This window comes from Hemitrygon akajei, chromosome 6, assembly GCF_048418815.1.
Source record: "Hemitrygon akajei chromosome 6, sHemAka1.3, whole genome shotgun sequence".
Lineage (NCBI taxonomy): Eukaryota > Metazoa > Chordata > Chondrichthyes > Myliobatiformes > Dasyatidae > Hemitrygon > Hemitrygon akajei.
Window position 1 is genome coordinate 139,240,110 of NC_133129.1, and position 23,892 is coordinate 139,264,001.

The 23,892-nt window shown below is 40.9% G+C and overlaps 1 protein-coding gene across 6 annotated transcripts in view; it reads right to left on the minus strand.

The window, feature by feature from the left end:
* Positions 1-23,892, minus strand: part of saxo4 (stabilizer of axonemal microtubules 4) — a 152,548-nt gene that overhangs the window by 18,736 nt on the left and 109,920 nt on the right. Inside the window, exon 13 of one of the 6 annotated variants that reach the window (XM_073049373.1) lies at positions 20,468-20,548. The exons of the other annotated variants lie outside the window; for them this stretch is intronic. Coding sequence (XP_072905474.1) covers positions 20,470-20,548 — 79 coding nt within the window. The 3' untranslated portion in view covers positions 20,468-20,469. The remainder of the gene's footprint in view (positions 1-20,467; positions 20,549-23,892) is intronic. 6 annotated transcript variants of the gene reach the window in all.

Genomic DNA, 23,892 nt, shown 5'->3' on the forward strand with positions numbered 1-23,892 from the left:
GTGGATTTGAAAATTAATTGTAAATTCATTCTCATTATTTAAGACCTGTTATCCATTTAACTGCTTGAAACATCTAGTGTTACTGGACTAATTGTGTATTCATTACTTAGCATTTTATAAATATTGCCAGCTATTTCTTACACACTATTTTTGATAAAAGATCTGTAATGCAAATTGTCACATTGGTTACACTGTAGCCTGAATGATTATATTGGCTGAGGTACAAGTACAACAAATGGCGTACGGTTTAAAAACTTAGACAAGAATCCGTAATTTAAACATTACCGTAATGTATATGACTTTTATCTGATTTGCATCCAGTCGTCAAAATCATTGAAATGAAAATGCAATAATTGAGTAGAGAAAGCAAGGAGCTGTTTTAAAAACTGGCCATTTTCTTCACTAGATGTGCTTGCTTGTGAGTTGGCAGGTGGTGAAGAGAGAAAAAAGAAATGAAGAACTTTGAAGTCATGCCTTTGTTGCCAGATTGCTTCTGTAGAATTTCCATATGGATTACTCTGCTCTACTTGCAGTAACTGGAGATCAGCCAATCCAATAGGAATGCAAATGGATTATGGCAAATTCGCACTTAAATTTCCTCTAAGCGCAATAATAGGATACTTTTCACTGAAGAGCTGTTAGCAGAGCTTGCATCAGAATGCTCTTCAGTCCAAGTGGGGGAGGGGACAGGGTAATGTGCCAGCAGCCTCTGTTTCTTTACGGACATCTGGCTGCGATGGGAGTCCAACAGTTTTCAGGTGGATCAAAGTGTGCCTTTCACCAAGATGATGATCTCACAGCAGCAGTTAGTGGCTGTCTTAGTTTGTGTCCCTGGGTTCAGCCCATGAACCAGAGTCCTCTGTTAAGCAGCTGCTCAGAATGAACAGTGACATGTACTCTTGCACCCTTCTTCACAACCTCTTAGCAAATCTGCAGCATGAAAAATGTCCGACTGTCTTCACCCTGCCCCTTCCCTATCATAGCCATCCCTTGGGTAGCATGCATTGGGAGAGGATCTGACCAGGAAAGCTTCTCTCAGCAGTAGCCATTCTAGATCTTGGTGCTTGTAGGTGAATTTTGTCGATGAGGTGTTCTGCCAAATGATTTGTTCAGGGAACTACCTGCAGTATCCATTGAGTCCCTATACTATAGTACTGACCTGACTCTGGCCTGATGGATTTGTGGTCAAAGGTCTGTCTGGAAGAACCTTTCAAAGAAGAGCAGATAATGCAACAATGTCCCGCTGACTGCAACAGCGAAGCCAGTCCCATCCTTCACAATGCTAAGGACAGGTAAATACAAGCATTTGGTACCCATGTACTTCAGTTCCATGCATATCCCGGTGTAGACACCCATGAAGGCAGTCATCAGGATGAGGGAGACAATGGGAGCAAAAGGGAGACTTTTGCTCCCATTGTTTTGGGATTTGCCCATTGCGACCCATCCAACTCGTTCCATCTTGGATCCCCAAATGAACCAGAAAACAGCCAGTATGATTTCCAAGGCAGAGGAGCAGAGCAGAGGCCATAGCAGCAGCATTGAAAGCACCTACCATCATGTTAGTATCAGTTACTGAGAGGAAAGGCTGTTCCCACTGTGCCAGTTTTTGCTTAATCTCTCCTACCTGCTCCAGCTAATTTTTGTAACATGCATCAGACAAACCAAATCCCCAGTACCCTTGGCATAAGATACCATCATACATGCACTATTAATCACCAAACTTCTAAACCTGAACCTCGGTACTTTGCACAGAAGCTAGATCTTTGACTTCCTCATTGGGAGACCAGTCAATATGGATCAGCGATAACATCACTTTGCTAGCAGTCTCTATAGATGCACCTCAAGGATGTGTGCTTTGTGCCCTGCTCTATTCTCTCTACTCTCATGACTGTGTGGCTAATCACAGCTTAAATGCCGCCTATAACAATAATATCACACTCAATGCCAGCAAGACAAGGCAATGGATCGTGGACTTCAGGAAGGTAAGTTGGGAGAACACACACCAGTCTTCACTGAGGTGTCAGCAATGGAAAGGGAAAGCAGTTTCAAGTTTCTAGATGTCAACATGTTGGAGGATCTATCCTGGGCCCAGCATGTTGATACAATCACAAAGTAGGAATATCAGCAGCCCTATTTTATCAAGTGTTTGAAGAGATTTAATGTGTCAGCAAAGACTCTGGAAAATTTCTGTAGACGAATGTTGGAGAGCATCCTGACTGGTATGGAGTCTCCAATGAACAGGATCACAAGAGGCTGCAGAGGATTATAGGTTCATCACAGGCACAACCCTCCAACCAACAGGACATCTTTGAGACATGGTGCCTTGAGAAGGCAGCACCCTCATCATCTGGGTTTATGTCCTCTTCTCATTATTACCAGCAGGGAGGAGATACAGAAGCCTGAAGATCCACACTCAATAATTCAAAAACATCTTCTCCCCCTCCACCATCAGCTTTCTGAACAGTCCATAAACCCATGAATATTGCCTCATTACTTTTTTACCACTATTTATTTTGCAATTTGTAGTAATTTTATATCTTCGCACTATACTGCTGCCACAAAATAACACATTTCGCATTCATATAAGTCAGAGGTAATAAACCTGACTGAATCTGGAACATCCAGCGGTCAAATGATGTCCTTTTTATCTGCAGAAGGAGTTTTCTGCCATCATCCTGGTAGTGGTGTACATTCCACCTCAGGCCAATGTCAGGCAGGCACTGGAGGAGCTTGGCAATGTAATCAGCAGGCACCCTGATCCCTTCCCTATAATTGCGGGGGAATTCAAATAGGCCAGCTTGACAAAGTCCCTGTACAACTACCACCAACATATACTGGTGGAGTCAGAACAGCCAACACACTTGACCACCGTTGTACCTTCATCAAGAATCCCACAGCAGCACCAGTGGTGAGGACAAAGAAGGTACGGTCAAAGAAGTGCTTCCAGAACTGCTTTGAATTGGTGGATTGGACAATATTGAGGGAATCATCTTCAAATCAGAATGAATACACCACAGTTGGCACTGACTTCATCAAGACCTGTGTGGATGAATGTGTGCCTTCAAGATATCTGTGGTAACAAAAGCCATGAATAAACTAGATTTGTGTCTGCTAAGGGCTAGATCTGTAACATTCAAGACCAATGATCTAGAACTATACAAGAAGTCCAGGTATGACATACGGAAAGCTACTTTAAGAGTGAGAATGCAATTCCAATTGAGGTTAGAGATGGAATCGGATGCACATCAGCTCTGGCAGAGTTTACATACCATTACTTCCTTTGAAAGCTAACTTCATGAATGCTGTGACACTTCACTTCAAAATGAATTCACAGCTTTTATGCATGCCTTGAAAGGGAGAATAAAGCATACACCTATGTGAATCCCTGAGGCACCTGGTGATCCTGTGATCTCAGTATCAAAGGCCAACATCAGAACATCTTTCAAGAGAGTGAAATGCATCAGGCGCTAATGGTGACCTGGTTACGCCCTAAAAACCTGTGTGTGCAACTGGCGGGAGTGTCCAAGAGTACCTTCAATCTCTCACTGCTGCAGTCAGAGGTTTCTACTTACTTCAAAAGGGCGACAACCATACCAGTGCAGAGTGAGCCGTTTGATCTCTATCACCCAGTAGCACTCACATCTACTGTGAATAAATGCTCTGGACTCGCTGCAATTTGCCTGTAGGTCTACTGTGGATGCAATCTCACTGGCTCTCCACTCGGCCTTGACAATAGTAATACACAAGTCTGTCCCGGTGCTTATGCTGGTTTCAGTGGCGTGAAGCAACTGAGAGTACGAGACTCCCCCACCAGTCTATCCCAGCATTTTGCTGGTACCCATTTTCTGCTGGGTGGACTGGAGCAAGGGTTAACTGCTTTGCTCAAGGAAACAACACGCAGCCTCAGACTGGGCTCGAACTCACGACCTTCAGTCCAACACCTTAACCACTTGGCCACGCACACACACACAATACCCATGTCAGGCTGCTGTTTACTGACTGCTGCTCAGCATTCACCACAAGAATACCCTCAGTTCTAATCAACTGTTGCAACACAACATATTTTACAACACATACAAAATGCTGGAGGAACTCAGCAGGTCAGGCAGCTTCTGTGGAAATGAATAAACAGTCGACGTTTCAGGTCGGGACCCTTCGCAGGAATAAAAATGAAGGAGGAAGATGCCAGAATGAAAAGGCTGGGGGAAAGAAGGAGCACCAGCTAGAAGGTGATAGGTGAAGTCAGGTGGGTGGAAAAGGCCAAGGGTTGGATAAGAAGGAATCTGATAGGAGAGGAACGTGGACCATGGGAGAAAGGGAACAAGGAGAGGCACCAGAGTGAGTTGATAGGCAGGTGAGAAGAAGAAGTAAGAGGCAGAGTGGGGAATAGAAGAAGAGAGAAGGGGGAGTGGAAGGAAAAATCAACGTTTATGCCATCATGTTAGAGGCTACATAAATAAACTAAAATAAAACAAGATAAGTACCATGACATATGCCAGTGATATTAAACCTGATTCTGATTATCAATCTGGACATGAGTGTTAACATTGTTTGCGAATAATAATTGTTACTTTGACATGTCATGCCTTTAGGGATAGAGTCACGTGACACGTGTTCTCAGGGCTGTAAGAACATATGCAGTTCCAAACCGTGGAAGGCCTGGGAAGAAACTGCACACGCCTTGTGTCAGTTGCTCATACCTCACATGTATCAGCCTTTACACCATGCAATGGTTAAGAATGAACAGAGTGCAGAGGCTTTATAATGCCTAAATAGTGCAATACTGGAACTCTGGAAAAAAGATCGCTGTGGATTACAGAAATGGAAAACAGCACAAAACCTGAACTTCTGACAAGTAATTTTGATTCAATTAGTATTTAATAAAACTACCATATGTTTGAGTACTGTTCCAGAAGCACATTAATCATATCCTGTCAATTCCTGATTTCAGTTTCTTTTAATAATTTTTTTGTTGTTCTTTCTATTTTCAATGTGTATTGCAGGTTTTAATACCTGAGGTCCCTGACCCAATCTTATTTCCCTCTGGATCACAACAACCATTGAACATGTGGCTAGTTCCATCACACAAAAAGATTAAGATGCCAAATGGTCTTAAGCCAGTACTTTCACACAGTTATGTACAAAACTATGGTAACCAAAGGCAAAGAATTTTTCTCAAGTCACCTCCTTGCAATAACTTGGAAAATAGATTGGATATGATGCTTTACTGGGACAACATGAAGTCTTTCACTGCCTAGGCAGAAACTAACAGATTGCCCAGATGAATTGGCAAAGCTAGAGGGTAAAAACCTCAGATGGCAAAATGCAGAGGCCCTGGACTGAGAAAAGCAGAAAGTGACAACTTGAGGTCCTATGAAAACCAAGGGGCTTTCTAATATAAAAATTATCTCTGATGTTAAAAGTGATAAAATATTAAATCAAATTAGGGTAATTCATGGGTTCTCAGGTATTTATGTAAAAGGAGATGTTATGTTGACTAAAAATGTAATCACCATAGTTTAGATGATAGTGAGATCTAATTAAATGATATAGAATCCTAGTATGGAGGAAGAAGATATTTCCTGTCTGGGGAGATGAGGTGGGGGAAGGATTATTTTGAACTGCAGGGTTTATTGTTCCAGAATGTGGAATAAACCAATCAGGACTGAGATGAGGAAAATGTTCTTCACTCAGAGTTCAGTGATCCCCTAGAATTCACCACAGAATTCAACACAGGATTCAAAGGAGACCAAGTCAATTTAAGAAAGTGTTAGATCCATTTCTAGTTGTAACAGTTGTTAAAGTATATGGGGAGAAAATGGGAGTATGGTATTGAGGCAGAAGATTACCTATAATAATAATTTGAAGTAGATAACTTACCCAATCCTTTGCTTGAGGTTCCTATTGTAAATCTCAGGGTCTTGGATCCTAAATCGGGTCTGCCCTGGCATAACATAGTCCAACGGTGGAGCACAGTGACAGATACAGCCCCATCTGTCAGCCACCAAGTCTGGGCCTTCCATGTTCAGCACGCTGGCTGAAAAAAACCTGAGACTCTCTAAACTTGCTGACTCCATTCAGCAAGATTTACCATAGTACATATGTAACCAGTGAGTATTATTTATCCAGTTGTGTCACAGATAGAAAACAAAAATGAGCTATAAACGGGTTCTTTTCAGGTTGGCAGGCTGAAACTAGTCAGGCATTTCAGGGACTGTACTTGGGGCTCAGCTACTTGTTAATGATTTCTCACTTAGTCTAATGTATCAAGAAGTGCTAGCAATATGAAGTTAGCAGGAAAGTTAGTAATGAAGAAAACAAGGTCAGAACGGTAATCCATGTGTGGACCCAAAAGAGATGGGGAGGTCTTAAATTAATTTTTTTGCATCTGTAGTTACTCAGGAAATGTACACAGAGTCTATAGAAGTGAGGCAAAGCAGCATCAACTTCATGGACCCTATACAGATTATAAAGAAGGAGGTGTTTATTGTCTTGAAGCAAATTAGGGTGGTTAAAATCGCAGGCCCTGACAAGGTGTTCCCTCTGACCTTGTGGGGGAGAAGAACAGAAATTGCCAGGGCCCTTGCAGAGATATTTAAATCATCCTTAGCAACATACAGAGGATTAGAGGATAGCCAATGTTATTCCACTTTTGAAGAAAGGCTCTAAAAATAAATCAGGAAATTATAGCTAGTGAGCCTTACATCAGTAATAGTTCAGTTATTGAAAAGTATTCTATGGAAGCAGATATAAGAGTACTTTGATTAAGGATAGTCAGCATGGCTTCATGTGTGATAGGTCACAATGAACCAATGTTAGAGAGTTTTCAAGGAAGTTACCAGGAATGATGATGAAACCAAAGCAGTGGATGTTGTCCACATGGGCATTAGCTAGGTATTTGACAAGGTCCCATATAGGATGTCAGTCAAGAAAGTTCAGTTGCTCAGCATTCAAGATGAGATAATAAACTGGATTAGATGTTGGCTTTGTGGAAGAAGCCAGAAAGTGGTAATCGATGTTGCCTCTCCCACTGGAGGCCTGTGACTAGTGGAGTGCCACAGGGACCGGTGCTGGGCCCACTGTTGTTTGTCATCTATATCAATGATCTGGATGATAATGTGGTTAACTGGATCAGCAAATTATGGGATAACATCAAGACTGGGGGTGTAGTGGACAGCAAGGAACACTATCATGGCTTACAATGGGAGCTGGACCATCTGGAAAAATGGGCTGAAAAATTGGCAGATGGAATTTAATGCAGAAACGTGTGAGGTGTTGCACTTTGGTTGGAGCAACCAGAGAAAGCCTTACACAGGGTAGGGCACTGAGGAGTACGGTGGAACAAAGCGATCAGGGAATACTGGTCTGTAATTAATTGAACGTGGCATCACAGGTGGATAGGGCTGTAAAGAGAGCTTTTGGCACATTGGCCTTCATAACTCAAAATATTGAGTACAGGAGATGGGATGCTCTGTTGAATTTGTATAAGACATTGGTGAGGTCTAACTTGGAGTATTGTGTGCAGTTTTGGTCACCTAGCTGCAGAAAAGATATAAATAAGTTTGAAAGAGTATACACAAAATTTACAAGGATTTTGCTGGGTCTGGACGACCTGAGTTATAAGGAAAGGTTGAATAGGTTAGGACTTTATTTCTTGGAACATAGAAGATTGAGAGGAGATTTGAAAGAGGTATACAGAATTATGAAGGGTATAGATAGGGTAAATGCAAGTAGGCTTTCTCCACAGAGGTTGGGTTGGACTACAACTAAGGGTGAAAGGTAAAAAGTTTAAGGTGAACATGAGGGGAAACATCTTCACTGAGAGGGTCATGACAGAATAGAACGAGCTGCCAGCACAAGTAATGCAGACAACTTAGATTTCAATGTTTAAAAGAAGTTTGGAAAGGTACATGGATGGTAGAGGTATGAAGTGACATGGTGCCGGTGCAAGTCGATGGGACTAGCCAATTTAAATGGTTCAGCATGGACTAGATAGGCTAGTTTCTGTGTTTTTTTTTCTATCACTCTATGCCTCTACGTCTTGTGCAAATTACTAAATCTGTGCCAAAATGACACAAGATCGTACATGGAAACGTGAAGGTATATATTTTGATAATAAATACAGAAATACATAACAATATATACAAATTAGTGCTTAAGTATTGATAATCAGATTTATTTGTGGTTCTTTGCAGATGAATCACAGTAAGTTTGCATATAGGTACAGCATGAAAGCTGGAGAACAAATATCCTACCTAGAGGATTTAAGTTTAAGAATAAACAAATTCAACTTTGGTAAAGCTCTCTATGTCGTTTGGATTCTTTTCCCTTCAGCCCAGATATGCAATTAACTTGCAGAATGAGTTTTCCTATCAATTGAATAGGAAGAGCTTCTATTCTCTGATATTTAGAAATGGATGATTTCACTGAAATGCTTAAATTTCCAATAGGGACTAAAAGGCTTAGAGGCTGGACAGATTATAACTGGGAACATAATTTTAAAATGAAGTTTCACCTATTCAGGGAAGAGTTCAAGAGAAATGATTTCACTAAAATTGTCATGAATCCTAGGAATGTCGTACTGCTGAAGAATTTTGTTGTTCACTCATTAATTCTATTTTTTTCATCAGTGTGACTAACTCTGAGACAAGGTTTCAAGTTATATGGAGATAAAGCAGAAAAGCATATTTCAGGCACATTAACATTCAATCTTATTGAATGGCAAAGCAAGTTTGAAAGTCTGGATGACCTATTCTTGTTTTTATTTCTTGTCTTTGTATTTGTTTTCAATGTGCTAGGGTAAATCAGTGAGAGAAAAATCGCCATGGTCTAATGCGGTAAAGGCAGATTTCCTTTTAATACAAACACGAGGAAATCTGCAGATGCTGGAAATTCAAGCAACACACACAAAATGCTGGGGAACACAGCAGGCCAGGCAGCATCTAGAGGGAGAAGCGCTGTCGCCGTTTCGGGCTAAGACCCTTCATCAGGGAAGATAGTAAGCGATTTGAAAGTAGGAGGGGGAGGGGAAAATGCGAAATGATAGGAGAAGACCGGAGCGGGTGGGATGAAGCTGAGAGCCGGAAAGGTGATTGGCGAAAGGGATACAGAGCTGGAGAAGGGAAAGGATCATGGGACAGGAGGCCTAGGGAGAAAGAAAGGGGGAGGGGAGCACCAGAGGGAGATGGAGAACAGGCAGAGTGATGGGCAGAGAGAGAGAAAAAAAGGGAGGGAGAAAAAACTAAATATATCAGGGATGGGGTAAGAAGGGGAGGAGCAATGACTGAGTCTCACATTGACACTGCTTATCAGAAAGAAATATTACTAAATATTAAAATAGTTCAAAAGAACTTTAACCACTGTAACATGCACTTGATCAATGAGATGACTAATGTATCATAATCACACTCATAAAAATTCAGTTTTGCAAAATAATGCTGGTTGGTGGAATTTTGCTATGGGACATTACATATGGTAACAAACATCATTTTGAATTTGTCAGAGTAAGAAGGTGGGGGGGTGGAAGAAATACAAGGTGTGAGGTGAAACTGGGAGGGGAGAAGGGGTGAAGTAAAGAGCTAGGCAGTTGATTGGTAAAAGAGATACAGGGTTGGAGAAGGGTGAGTCTGATAGGAGAAGATCGAAGGCCATGGAAGAAAGAAAAGGGGGAGGAGCATCAGAGTGAGGTGATGGGCAGGTAAGGAGATAAGATGAGAGAGAGAAAATGGGAATGAGGAATGGTGAAGGGAAATTACCGGAAGTTCGAGAAATCAATGTACATGCTATCAGGTTGGAGGCTACCCAGACAGAATACAAGGTGTTGCTCCTCCAACCTGAGTGTGGCCTCATTGCGACAGCAGAGGAAGCCATGGATGGACATGTCGTAATGGGAAGTGGAATTAAAATGGGTGGCCACTGGGAGATCCGACTTTTATTGGTGGACAGAGTGCAGGTGCTCAGCGAAGTGGTATCACAATCTACATTGGGTCTCACCTATGTATAGGATGCCACACTGGATATAGTAGTTTACCCCAACAAACTCACAGGTGAAGTGTCGTCTCACCTGGAAAGACTGTTTTGGGGCCCTGAATTGTAGTGAGGGAGGTGCCACACTCGTGATGAGGCCACACTCAGGTTGGATGAGCAATACCCTATATTCCAGCTGGGGTAGCTCCAACCTGATGGTATTTACATCGATTTCTCGAACTTCCGGTAATGGCCCCCCCACCCCCCTCACCATTCCCCACTCCCATTTTCTTCTCTCACCTGATGTCCTTACCTGCCCATCACCTCTCTCTGGTGCTCATCCCTCTTTTCTTTCTTCCATGGCCTTCTGCCCTCTCCTATCAGACTTTCCCTTCTCCAGCCCTGTATCTCTTTCACCAATCAACTTCCCAGCTCTTTAATTCATCCCTCCCACTCCCAGTTTCACCCATCAACTTTTGTGGCTTCCTGCTCATCCCCACCTTCTTACACTGACTCCTCACCTTTTTATCTCCCGTCCTGATGAAGTGATTCGACCCGAAATGTTGACTGTACTCTTTTCCATAGATGCTGCCTGGCCTACAGAGTTCCTCCTGCATTTTGTGTGTGTTGCTTGGATTTCCAGCATCTGCAGATTTTCTCTTGTTTGCTTTGAATTCGGTGTGCTTTGTTTATTTAGAGATACAGATTGGTAACAGGCCCTTCCAGCCCAATGAGCCCATGCTGCCCAATTACACCCAAGTGACCAATTAACTTATTAACCTGTACATTTTTGTAATGTGGGAGGAAAACAGAACACCAGAGAAAATCCAAGCGGGCACACAGAGAATGTACAAACTCCTTACAGATAGCGACAGATTTGAATTCTGTTCACTGGCACTGAAATAGTGTCAAATAAACACTGACAAAGAGAACATTTTTATGACAATTACTTTATAATTATAATTTAGTTCTGTTTTTTCTTTCTGTTCCTTCACCTCATGGTTGTTACAGCTGATGGGATACACAGCAGAGGTGCTTGGGAACAGAACAGTGTTATAGCAGTGAAACTGACATGGAATTGGACATTCCTTTTCGCTTAAAACAAATTCCACAGGCTCCTACACTTAGTACACAAAGCTCAGTATGTTGCCTGTGCTCTCTCATTTGGCCCACAGCAGTCCCAAACCACAAACCACAGCAAAACAATTCCTTACCAATCATATTAGTTCACAAAGTACCTTATCAGCTCTTAGTGTTTTATGATATTGGTGCATTTCCTTTCTATCTAGAAGTGATATCAAAATAAATTTGAATTCATAATTGTGAAACCAGAATCACTTATCATAAACTAGGGAGAGGCACAGTCTCAGGATATGCAGTACAATTTTTTAAAGACAGAGATGAGAAGAATTTTTCTTGATTCGGACAATAATTATCATGTAGAATACATAGTAGGTGGTGAAGGTCAAGTCACTGAATACTTAAGATAGATGGAGTTCTTGGCACAAAAGGCATCCAGAGGTATCAGGAGAAAGCTGGAATGCAGAGCTGAAATAGAGCATCAACCATTATCCCACTGATTGGTGGAAAAAGTTCAAAGAGCCAAATTGCCTACACCTGCTCTATTTTTTCAGGATTCTAAGCTTAGTGATCATAACTTCCAGAGAAATTCTTAGACAATCCCTTTTGCCATGTCCTGAGCTGAACTGAAGGTTAAATTTACCAGAAAACTTCAATGTTTGTGAAGTCAAACATGCAACTTAAAAAAATTAAAATAAAACTAGAAATTAAGACATCTAAAAACAATAGAAAACATAGAGAAAAGAAGCACATGATCTTTTATCTACCCTCTAAAGTACTAGTAAATTTCGGGCAACAACCACAAAATGCTGGAGGCACTCAGCAGTTCTTCCAGCATTTTGTGTGTGTTGCTCCAGATTTTCAGCATCTACAGACTTTCTTTTGTAACTAGTAAAGTTGGAATTCCTGCAGGAATGCTAAAGTTCTTAACCTGCCAGTGCTTCTCAGCTGCTCCCTGCCGTTAATCCCACATGGAGCACAATGGCAGATGACAACTTTCCTTACAGTACATTCCCCAGCATTTACACCAGGGAATCTATTTCCGATTGGTTAGATCTACTGCATATTTCACGGAACCATAACATTTAATGAAGATTTTATACCTGCCAGATGGAAGGGTACATATCAAGTCAAGTCACTTTTTATTGTCATTTCAACCATTACTGCTGGTATAGTACACAGTAAAAGCGAGACAACGTTTTTCAGGACCATGGTGCTACATGAAACAATACAAAAAGTACACTGAACTACGTAAAAACAACACAGAAAAAACTACACTAGACTACAGACCTAGGACTGCATAAAGTGCACAAAACAGTGCAGGCATCACAATAAATAATAGGCAAGACAACAGGCACAGTAAGTTGCAGTAAGTTGGTGTCAGTCCAGACTCTGGATATTGAAGAGTCTGATGGCTTGGGGGCAGAAACTGTTACATAGTCTGGTCGTGAGAGCCCGAATGCTTCGGTGCCTTTTCCCAGACGGCAGAAGGGAGAAGAGTTTGTATGAGGGGTGCGTGGGGTCCTTCATAATGCCGTTTGCTTTGCAGATGCAGCATGTAGTGTAAATGTCCATAATGGCAGGAAGAGAGACGTTGATAATTTTCTCAGCTGACCTCACTATCCGCTGCAGGGTCTTGCGATCCGAGATGGTGCAATTTCCAAACCAGGCAGTAATGCAGCTGCTCAGTATGCTCTCAATACAACCTCTGTAGAATGTGATGAGGATGGGGGGTAGGAGATGGACTTTCCTCAGCCTTCGCAGAAAGTAGAGATGCTGCTGGGCTTTCTTTGCTATGGTGCTGGTGTTGAGGGACCAGGTGAGATTCTCCGCCAGGTGAACACTAAGAAATTTGGTGCTCTTAACGCTCTCTACCGAGGAGCCGTCGATGTTCAGTGGGGGGTGGTCACTCCGTGCCCTCCTGAAGTCAACAACCATCTCTTTTGTTTTGTTCACATTCAGAGACAGGTTGTTGGCTCTGCACCAGTCTGTTAGCCGCTGCACCTCCTCTCTGTAAGCTGACTCGTCGTTCTTGCTGATGAGACCCACCATGGTCGTGTCATCGGCGAACTTGATGATGTGGTTCGAGCTGTGTGTTGCAACACAGTCATGAGTCAGCAGAGTGAACAGCAGTGGACTGAGCACATAGCGCTGGGGGGCCCCCGTGCTCATTGTGATGGTGTTGGAGACGCTGCTTCCGATCTGGACTGACTGAGGTCTCCCAGTCAGGAAGACTAGTATCCAGTTGCAGAGGGAGGTGTTCAGGCCCAGTAGGCTCAGCTTTCCAATCAGTTTCTGAGGAATGATTGTGTTGAATGCTGAACTGAAATCTATGAACAGCATTCGAACGTACGTGTCTTTTTTGTCAGGTGGGCTAGGGCCAGGTGGAGGGTGATGGCAACGGCATCATCTGTTGAGCGGTTGGGACGGTGTGTGAACTGCAGGGGTTCCAGTGAGGGCCTCATGACGAGCCTCTCGAAACACTTCATGATGATGCATGTGAGTGCAACGGGACAGTAGTCATTTAGGCAGGACATTGAAGACTTTTTCGGCACGGGGACGATGGTGGCGGCCTTGAAGCACAATGGAACGTTGGCGCTGCTCAGGGAGATGCTGAAGATGTCAGTGAGAACATCTGCTAGCTGGTCTGCACATCCTCTAAGCACTCTGCCTGGAATATTGTCTGGTCCAGCAGCCTTCCGTGGGTTGACCCTGCACAGGGTTCTCACATCGGCCACGATGAGACACAGCACCTGGTCATTTGGAGGAGGGATGGACTTCCTCGCACCACGTCATTTTCCACCTCAAATTGAGCATAGAAGTTGTTCAGTGCATCTGGGAGGGAGGCATCACCCGCACAGTCAGGTGATGTTGTCCTGAATGCCCTTCCACATGGGCTGCGTGTCGCCGCAGTCCTGGAAGTGGCTGTGGATTCATTGGGCCTGGGTACTCTTTGCCTTTCTGACAGCCCTGGACAGTTTGTCCCTCACTGATGTTAGAATGCCATGTCACCTGCTCTGAAGGCGGAGTCACGGGTCCTCAGCAGCGCACGCACCTCCGCGGTCATCCATGGCTTCTGGTTAGCGCGTATAGTGATTGTCTTGGACACAGTGACGTCATCGATGCATTTGCTGATGTAGCTAATCACTGATGCCGTGTACTCCTCTAAGTTGGTAGAGTCGCCATCGGTTGCAGCCTCCCTGAACATGTGCCAGTCAGTGTGTTCAAAGTGGTCTTGAAGAGCAGAGATGGCTCCTGCTGGCTAGGTTTTCACCTGCTTCTGAGCTGGTCTGGAGCGCCTGACGAGCGGTCTGTATGCTGGGATTAGCATAACAGAGATGTGGTTTGAGTAACTGAGGTGGGGGCGGGGCTCCACCCGGTACACGTCAGGGATGTTTGTGTAAACAAGGTTATGGATATTTTTTAAGTCTTTGTCTTTAATCAGCCATTCAGAGTCACTGAAAATACTTCACAGTTTGACTGGGTTGTGGTTTTGATGTGCCTAATGATTGCTGAGGTTTCTTGTGGATGGCAGGGTCAAGACAGGTTAAAGAAATTTGATTAATTCATTCAATCAAACAGTGTGAATTACATGAAACTTACCTTTCACTTTGCATTAAAGCTACTCTTTACCCTGATATAAGGTCAGCTGGAAGATTTCCTGGTATTTCCTGGGAGTCCATTGCAAGCTACTGCTGGAATAAAGGCACTAAAAAGCTGTGATGAAGTTCAGGATAGTACATTGCTCCCTGCTTGCATGGAAGTTCAAAATTCCTCCTGAATGTGGGGATAAATGTTAGTAGATCCAATTATTGCAGAGATTTCTGTTCAATTATTTTGCCCTAGGGTGCTTGCTGTTGGTTTTCAAGTTGACATATTTGTAAAAGGATAATATTGTATCATTGACAGCTGTGGTATCACTGGTCACTAAGTGTAACGTAGGATAGCCCTTCAAAATCTCCGATGATAACAGGCCATGTTTTAAAAGCATCTGATTAGCCACTACCAACCTGATCAGGATCTTGGAATATTTCCTACCAGAGGATAGGAGACTGCACCAGATGTTGAAAAAAAAAATTCAAATTAGAGTGCTAAGAACTTGACCTTCCAGGCAGAAAATGCACCCATTATTAACCATTTGGAGTTGGCTTCCATCAATATCAGGTTAGCAGACAAGCAGGTACAAGCTATGCTATTTGCTGCAGTTGTATCTTCATGTAATATATACTACAGAGTTTACACATTGTACTGCTGTGGTCCTCTTGGCATGTTGTAATTTAGACCACAGTGGATGACATTATGAAATGGATAGATCACTCCATGCATTCTTTGCATGCAGCACAAAATACTCTATGAACAAGCATCAAACAGGGAAATATTCCCTAGGATGCTTTCTGCACATGACTGCAAATTCACAATTGTAACCTTAATTTCCTTTCTTCATATATTTGACTGCTTTTCTTCATTCTTCTTCTCTTTGCATAAACAGAATTTGCTAATGAGTTCGTTTCCAGATCTTTTCAAACTCCTATGTTGCCTCACCCTTTTATTTTGCTGCTTCCCTTAAATTGGTTCCTTTTTTTTTGTGTTTAACTTCAAGTTATCCATTTCTCTTTTCTGCTCCCTAAACACATTTGAGTTTACATTAGGTGTTACAAAATGTTCAAATTAAATTTAATGATCAGCACAGTTATCTAGACAGAACTTTTACCCATTATTAATCACCTACAGCTGGATTATATCAATCCTGTTTAAAACTGTCCTCAAAAGGACTTAGTGTAGCTCTGTACAAGCTAAAACAAACATTGTAAAGTTGTGTGGGTGATAAGACCTCTGCAAATCAGGAAACTTTAACATAAACAAAGGTCTATAATTTGCATTGAGAAATAATGGTGAAGCTGTAAGCGCTCCCCATTATGATGATTAGAAGTAACCTCTGCAGTATAGTTCTGTGCAGTTAAAGAGAAAAAAACACAGGTGTTGCTCATCCAGTGATGCTTTGTGCTTCAACTGAATGCACTGCTACAGCCTTCTCTGGTATAAACTACAGAAATCAATGAACTTATGAGAAATTCATGAGAATAGAAAACTGCAGACACTGTAAATGTAAAAAAAAACTCTCGATATGTTCTGTTTCAGTGTGTGAGGTTTGGATGTGTACTGTATCATATGTACTGCAGAAAAGAGTCCCAAAAACCCTAACGTTATATATCATTGTTAAGATTACAGAATTCACATGTTAAAAATAATATTTATTTTAGTGCTTATGATTTTTGAACTTCTAACTTTAACTATGTATAAATTCCAAATATTATAGTTGTGGTCTGCAAAATATCTAAAATATTACTTAATAATTGTGCATTTAACTCCTGCTTTGTTATCAGTTGAGATCTACTAATCTGACACTGTACCTGCTTGAGGACAAGCATATTGATGGACAGAAGTTGTTCCTGGAAATTGACATCTGACAATCACAGATGGGCTAATAACCATCCCGTTAAACTGATGAGATTTTTCTGTGAAGCTCATACCAAAGACAGAACATTGGTACACAACTGACTGCAGAATACAGGACAAAGAGCACGATTCATAAGTGCTCACATTGTGCACTGAACTAATTCAGCTGAGAAACTATTAAAGTAAATATGGTAAATTTTAACTTCTGTTAAAGCTTACAATACTGCAAAGAAATCAAAGATCATCCTGCAAAACAGAATAAAAATAACAACAGCATAAAGTCAGGCAGCAACTACAGAGTACTTGTCGACTATAAATTATTGCTAAATTGGATATAAAGTTTTAGACAAGAAATAAAACTTATTGAAAGGTTGACTTAAAAGGAAAGAAATGAAGAACTAATAGTAAACATTTTGTGAATTTGATGTAAGTTAAAGAAAGGAGATGGCAATACATTAGGCAAGTTTACTCTTATTAGTCTGCAAAAACATTGGTTCTTTTCATTATTTTGACTATAACCAACATCCTGGACTTTATGATTGATCAGAAACTCAACTCAACCAGCAATATAAATTCTAAAGTACTTTCTGACTCCTAAATCCTTTCTACCGTTTAAGTAGATTAATTTTAGAATTTTGATTAAATACTCTCCACTTACTTGCTGGGAAAGTTGACATGGAAGGCAGAGCATCCCATTTGATTTTTTACACTATGCACTACTCTAAACTATTTATTCCCTCCACCACTGAATCACTGCAGTGTGTACCAACCTTGGGATGTACTGCAGTAATTCATATACTGGATACACCAGCAGTGCCTTCCAATCCCTTGACCAATACCATTAAGAATGATATGGACTTCAAGTCTACATGAAGACTGCCACATGAGGTTTCCCCTTCCATTTGAACAGTATCTGGGTTTGGAAATATATCACCATTTCTTTAGCATTATCGGATTTCAATCATGGCACACCTTCCTCAATAGGACTGTACAAGTTTCTTCTTTAAGAAGAATACAGTAGTTCAAGAAAAAGCTCACTGCCATCTTCTGAAGTGGAACTGGTCATTAGCAATATACACTGGCCTTGACAATGCTGCCCAGATCCCTATACATAAATTTTTTAAAATACTGGATGTATCATATGCATGAAGTTTAAAAACCTTCTAGCTGAGTTACATAACAGAAACTTGGAATTCTGACATCACCTAGACCTATTCAACCCAGTAACTAACAACTAACTTTCATTCTTTACTTAGGGAAAATTGGTAAATTTGTTTCAAGTGTTGATCTCTTTCTTGAATGTTGTCATCATTCTGCGTAGATCATGATATCCATAGCATAGTAAATTTTAAATTGTCCCTTTCAGGTGGATTTTGGGAAAGGAATCAAGAATGAATCCAACTGCACTACACAGACATCTGCCGACCGGTCAAAGTAATTGGGTGGGAGAGAAATTTCCCCATCAAGTCTGAAGCCAGGCAGTGTTATTCACTCTTCCCTCTCTGGTTTGTGTGCTGCATAGAACCCTTTGCCAAATCTATTAGAAAGGATGAGAGCATAAGTAAGGTGACATTGCCTGGCAGTGGAGCACCCAAGTCAAATTTTCCCTGTATATGAATGATGTCATTGCCTTTTGCACAATATCTGATCAGTTCACAGAACAATCACCATCTGTGATGAGTTTGAGCTGGCACTGGAGGCCAGAATCAACCACTGGAAGTGTTGATGGCTCGTTGGTAGCAGGCCTAACCATTCCAATGTCCCCTTCATTGTCAGGTCCGACTACCTGAGTGTGATGAGGATCTGGTTGAGAGGGCTGAGGCATATAACAAGCATTGGCTGGAGTGGATTGAGAAAGTAAAACAAAAATTGGACCTGTGGAAATGGCATTTTCTGTCAATAACTGGGGAGATGTGATATATATACTCAGAGATGCTATTTTTGATGCAGGCAAGGCCCGTTCCTTGATATTCTACCCCAGTCTTCATCTGTAATATCTTTCAGTTTAAAAAAAGAGCTTACATTACTGCATATAAAGACCAATAATGCAGAAGTGATTTTTGCACTTTATCTTCCTTTGCATAAATTTTTATCATGAATAAAGTTTATTTTATAAATATAAAAGAAACCCTTAGAACATCGATTTCTCAAACTTCTGGTAATGTTCCCCCATCCCCCCCTTCACCATTCTTCATCCCCTTTTTCCTCTCTCACCTTATCTCCTTACCTGCCCATCGCCTCCTTCTGGTGCTCCTCCCCCTTTACTTTCATCCATGGCCTTCGATCCATTCCTATTCAATTCTCCCTTCTCCAGAACTATATCCCTTTCACCAATCACCTTCCCAGCTTTTTATTTCATCCCTCCCTATCCCGGTTTCACCTATCACCTTGTGTTTCTCTCTCCCCTTGTAAATCTACTCCTCATCTATTTTTCTCCCGTCCAGCTGAAGTAGTATGGCCTGAAGTGTTGACTGTTCTCTTTTCCATAGAAGCTGCCTGGCCTTCTGAGTTCAGCCAGCAATTTGTGTGTGATGCTTGGATTTCCAGTATTTGTAGATTTTCTCTTGTTTGTGCTTAGAATATCCTGATTGCATTTAACAACTTACTGTTGTCAAAAGATTGGGAATTGTTTCCAAATGTCTTTTTTGGCATATTTTAAAGGCAATCAAATCAACGTAATATTTAAAGAAGATAGAATTAAAATGCAATTAAATTTGAAAATATTAAATGATAATTAAAAGAATTAAAATAAAGAAAAATAATCTCCACTTTCCTTTCTCCATATTGTTAGTTATGTCTATACACCAGTCCTCCCCTGCATAGTACTGGGGGTCCAGCAGTAAAGTGCATTAGGCCACTCTTCAGGATTCAAGTGTGAGCTTAGCCATGGAACAGAACGCTAGATGTATGGGCATTTGATCTCCAGTTCATTCTGAACATTTTTCACACATGCACAAATCCTTGGGAATTCATTTTGATCCACCTTTTGACCCATCTCTGATACAAAATTTTATCTCTCGGAAAAATAACTGTGCAGAGGTTAATCTCCAAGAATATGTTGTTAGCACCCAGCTCTACCTCTCCACCATTTCCTTCATATGACCAGAATATTGATTGTCTGCCTGCCAGTTTTATATTAAATAAAATTTCTTTGCTAGCATTAGGAAGAAGAACCAATTGTTCTTTTAACCTTGCAGCAGGACTTCCATCAGCACACTGGGACATTGCCTTATGCTACAGGAGCTGGTTCAGTGGTTCAATGGTTCCATTTAATATTAGAGAATGTACATTATACAGCGTACAACCTGAAATTATTACTCTTCACAGACATCCACAAAACAGAAAAAATGAAAGAAAAATGTTAGAACTCCAATACCCCCTCCTCCTCCCACACATAAGAAGATAGCTCATGATCTTAATTCGCAAGTCAGGTTTTTAAAAAATATAAAGTCAAAAGAAAAAAAAAATGTTTGTCATATTATCACTCTACAAGACCCTTGGCCACAGTGTTAGGTATTCTGTTCTTCTCTATCTAAAATATACTAACATTTTGATAACATTCCAGTCTGCTTCATATATCAAAGTTTCTATTACTTTAATGTGCAATTTATCAAACATTCTCAATTAGATTCTTACTTTGGCTACTTTCCAGTTTCTCATTATGCCACGTATTAACTTTCTAAACTACTAATATATGTTCTAGTCTGCAAGTTACTTCCATTATCAACTTTTCTTCATTTACCTTCTGAAGAAATTTCTAAGATTCAGTTGTACAATGAAAATCATCATTTTAGTAAGTAACATGTCAGTTAATTGGAATTTGTTCTATGGGAACCATTCTCTGCATTTTAACTAATCTGAAAAATAACTGATTTATGATTGGTAACTTGGTTAAATGCAGTACACTTTTGGGTTTACTGATCCCCATTGGAATGTTTCACCCTGTGCAGAGACCAGTACTTACTCTCAGAAGGTCAAACCAGGTGGACGCTGTTTATGGTCATGTGTGTGATCATCATGATGTTCATCAACAGACCTTATTGTTCTGTCATAAAAAGAAAATGGGAGGGCCATGACTATTATTTTATGAATAGGCAGATTGTAGTTTATTATCATATTGTTAATTCGAAGTGTTGTATTATACACACTTTCCACACACAATTATTTCACAAGGAACAATATGACAATTGCTAGTTAAAAATACATTTAAGCCCTGAAGAAGGTGGCATTGAACTGATTTCTTGAATCACTACTAATTTCTGTTGAGGGCCCTTCACAGTGATGAGCAGGAAGTGGTTAGACCCAGTTACAATGAGAAAATACGTTCTACATTTAAGTCAGTGGCAGCTAATTCTGGCAATTCTGCAGATACATTGTTCCTGCTATCCTTTGTTGAGGTGATAGTGGGCATAAATGAATTTAGTGTTATTTGCTGGTTGCCTTGTCCTGTATGGTATTGAACTTCTGACCACCACTGAGAGTTTGACCATCAGTGAGTGTTTTAACCACTACTCAACTAAATGTGTAGATTAACTCATCACACTCCTGACTTGATGGTGGAATGGATTTGACGAGTCAAGGGGTGAGTTACTTGGCATAAGATACAATAATCAACATGCTCTTGCAACTACAAAGTTTTATGTGGTCATTCCAGTTGAGTTTTTGGTCAATAATGACTCCTGGGGTGTTGATCATTATTAATGTTATTTATTAGGCTGTAGGTGGTTAGAATCTCCTTTTGGAGATAGCAATGTTGGGCATCTGCACAATGTGAATTATAATTGCCACTTAACACCTGAATGTTATCTGGAACTTATTACAAGTTCACAAAGGAAATTTTCTGAACAGCTACAAATGAGTTTGACTACCATAAAAATCAGTATTATAATCCTTGATTCGATTACCATGTAGCAAAGATCATCAATGAAACAAATGAACATTATTGGGCCAAGGACACTGCCCTTGAAACTCCTGCTTTGATATCTTGGGACTGAGATCATTGACTTCCAACAACTACAGATATCTTCCTTTCAAAAAAAATGACTACAGTCAGTCAACATAAAAATCAACACCTTTTAAAGTGACTGCATTGCAGTGCATACTTATTAACAATTACTGGACCCTAAAGACTACTTGCTTTTAAAGGCCTTAATAAATTCCATTATTAAACCCTGCATGAATATTGGAAAAATATGCCAATCAGAGAAGCTCAATATAACTACAGCCAAGCATTTTGTTAATGCATTGGCCCAGTTTCCACCTACACATAAAAGAAGAAAAACCCTATGAGCTAAGCACTATGAGATAATGAGAACACAACCTTCTTGAAAGCCTTTAACTTGATGTAATTTTTCACAATTGATATACCCTCAGTGGCCACTTTATTAGGGACACTTGTACACCTGTTTATATATGAAAATATCTAATCAGCCAATCGTATGACAGCAACTCAATGTTTAAAAGCATGCAACATAGTCAAGAGGTTCAGTGTTGTTCAGACCAAACATCAGAATGGAAAAGAGATGTGATCTAAGTGACCTTAATTGTGGTATAATTGTTGGTGCCAGATGGGGTGGTTTGAGTATCTCAAAAATTGCTGATTTCCTGGGATTTTCATGCACAACAGTCTCTAGATTTTACAGTGAATGGTGCCAGAAACAAAAAAAAAATCCGGTGAGCAGTAGCACTGTGGGTAAAAACATCTTGTTAATGAGAGAGGTCAGAGGAGAATGGCCAGCCTGGTTCAAGCTGACAGGAAAGCCACAGTAACTCAAATAAACACAGGTTGAATGCACAATGTCAAACCTTGAAGTGAATAGGATACAGCAACAGAAGACCACAAACATACACTCAATGGTCACTTTATTAGGTAAAGAAGGTACCTAATAATAAAGTGGCCACTGTGTGTATAGCAAAACTGAACAAGTGCATAATTAAAACTGAGCTCACGAAACTGAGGGCCTATGTAAGTTGTTGTTTATATATGCCATAGCTGTTTGCTGTATATTTGCATTATCATAGAAGTATTTTCTATTTAGAATAAGGATTTCTTTCTATGTAATGTTTCAGTGGGTTCCAAAGTTTTATTGCCCTGGCAAGAAAATAAAATGAGACAAGAGCAATGCTGAGGGCTCTATTACTGCATCAGTTTTCCCACTGCAATATTATTCTCGAACAATTGTCATGCCACCAATATATTATACCAGGAAAGAGGACACAGCTCATGTAAATCAAAATTATTCATTTAAACAATAGGCCTATTGAAGAAGAACATTTTATTCCAATGAGGAGACATCTGGCTATTAATGAATTTTTGTGTAAATGATTGTTCATTTATTATCCTCAGGTAGTGATTCAGGCTGGCACACCACTCTCAGAACATTAGCAACCACTCTTAGCCTGAATTTAGGGTGAAAATTATATATTACACAGTATCTATATATCAGACACTATGTTTAGCAGCACAGGGGCACCTCAGGGGAATGTTCTGTCACCCTTCTTGTTCACTGTCTACACCTTGGAATTCGGTTACAACTCGGAGTCTTGCCACCTGCAGAAGATTTTGGACGATTCAGCAGTTGTGGGCTGTATCAGCCAGGGTCAAGAGGCTGAATACAGAGGAGTGGTGGACAGTTTTGTTGAGGGGTGTGGGCTGAATCACCTGCAGCTCAAATCACTAAGACAAGAGAGTTGATGGTTGAATTCAGGAAGGTGAAAACACTGTGCATTCCCATCTCCATCAAGGCGGAAGTCACTTGGGACTACAAATACCTGGGAACTCATGTGGACAATGAACTGGACTGGTCTGAAAATACAGGGTCACTGTATAAGAAGGGACAGAACCAACTGTACTTCCTGAGGAGGCTTCAGCCATTCAACATCTACAGTACTTTGCTGCAGATGTTCTATGACTCAGTGATGGCCAGCACTCTATTATACGCTGTTGTCTACTGGGGAGCAGGATGAGAGCAGTTGACTCCAAGAAGGTCGATAAGCTCATCAGTAAGGCTGGTTCTGTTCTGGGGGTGGAACTGGATTCTTGGAGGGTTTTGGCTGAGAGGAGGATGCTGCAGAAGCTGTGGAGCATTATGGACAATCCCTCTCACCCCTCCATGACATACTGGACAAACAGAGGAGCACCGTTAGTAACAGACTGAGGTGCACCACTGAACGCCACAGGAGATCCTTTCTCCCTGTGGCTATAAGACTATACAACTCCTCCTTCTTAAGTATATAAGTGTATGGTTTCATTGCACATCTGTATTTTGCAACATTACTTTTTAATGCACATTTTGTATTCTTTTCATACCTCAATACTTACATTTTGTATTTTAATGTAAGCAACCATGCAACAATAATTTCCTAATGGGATAAATCAAGTCTATCTTA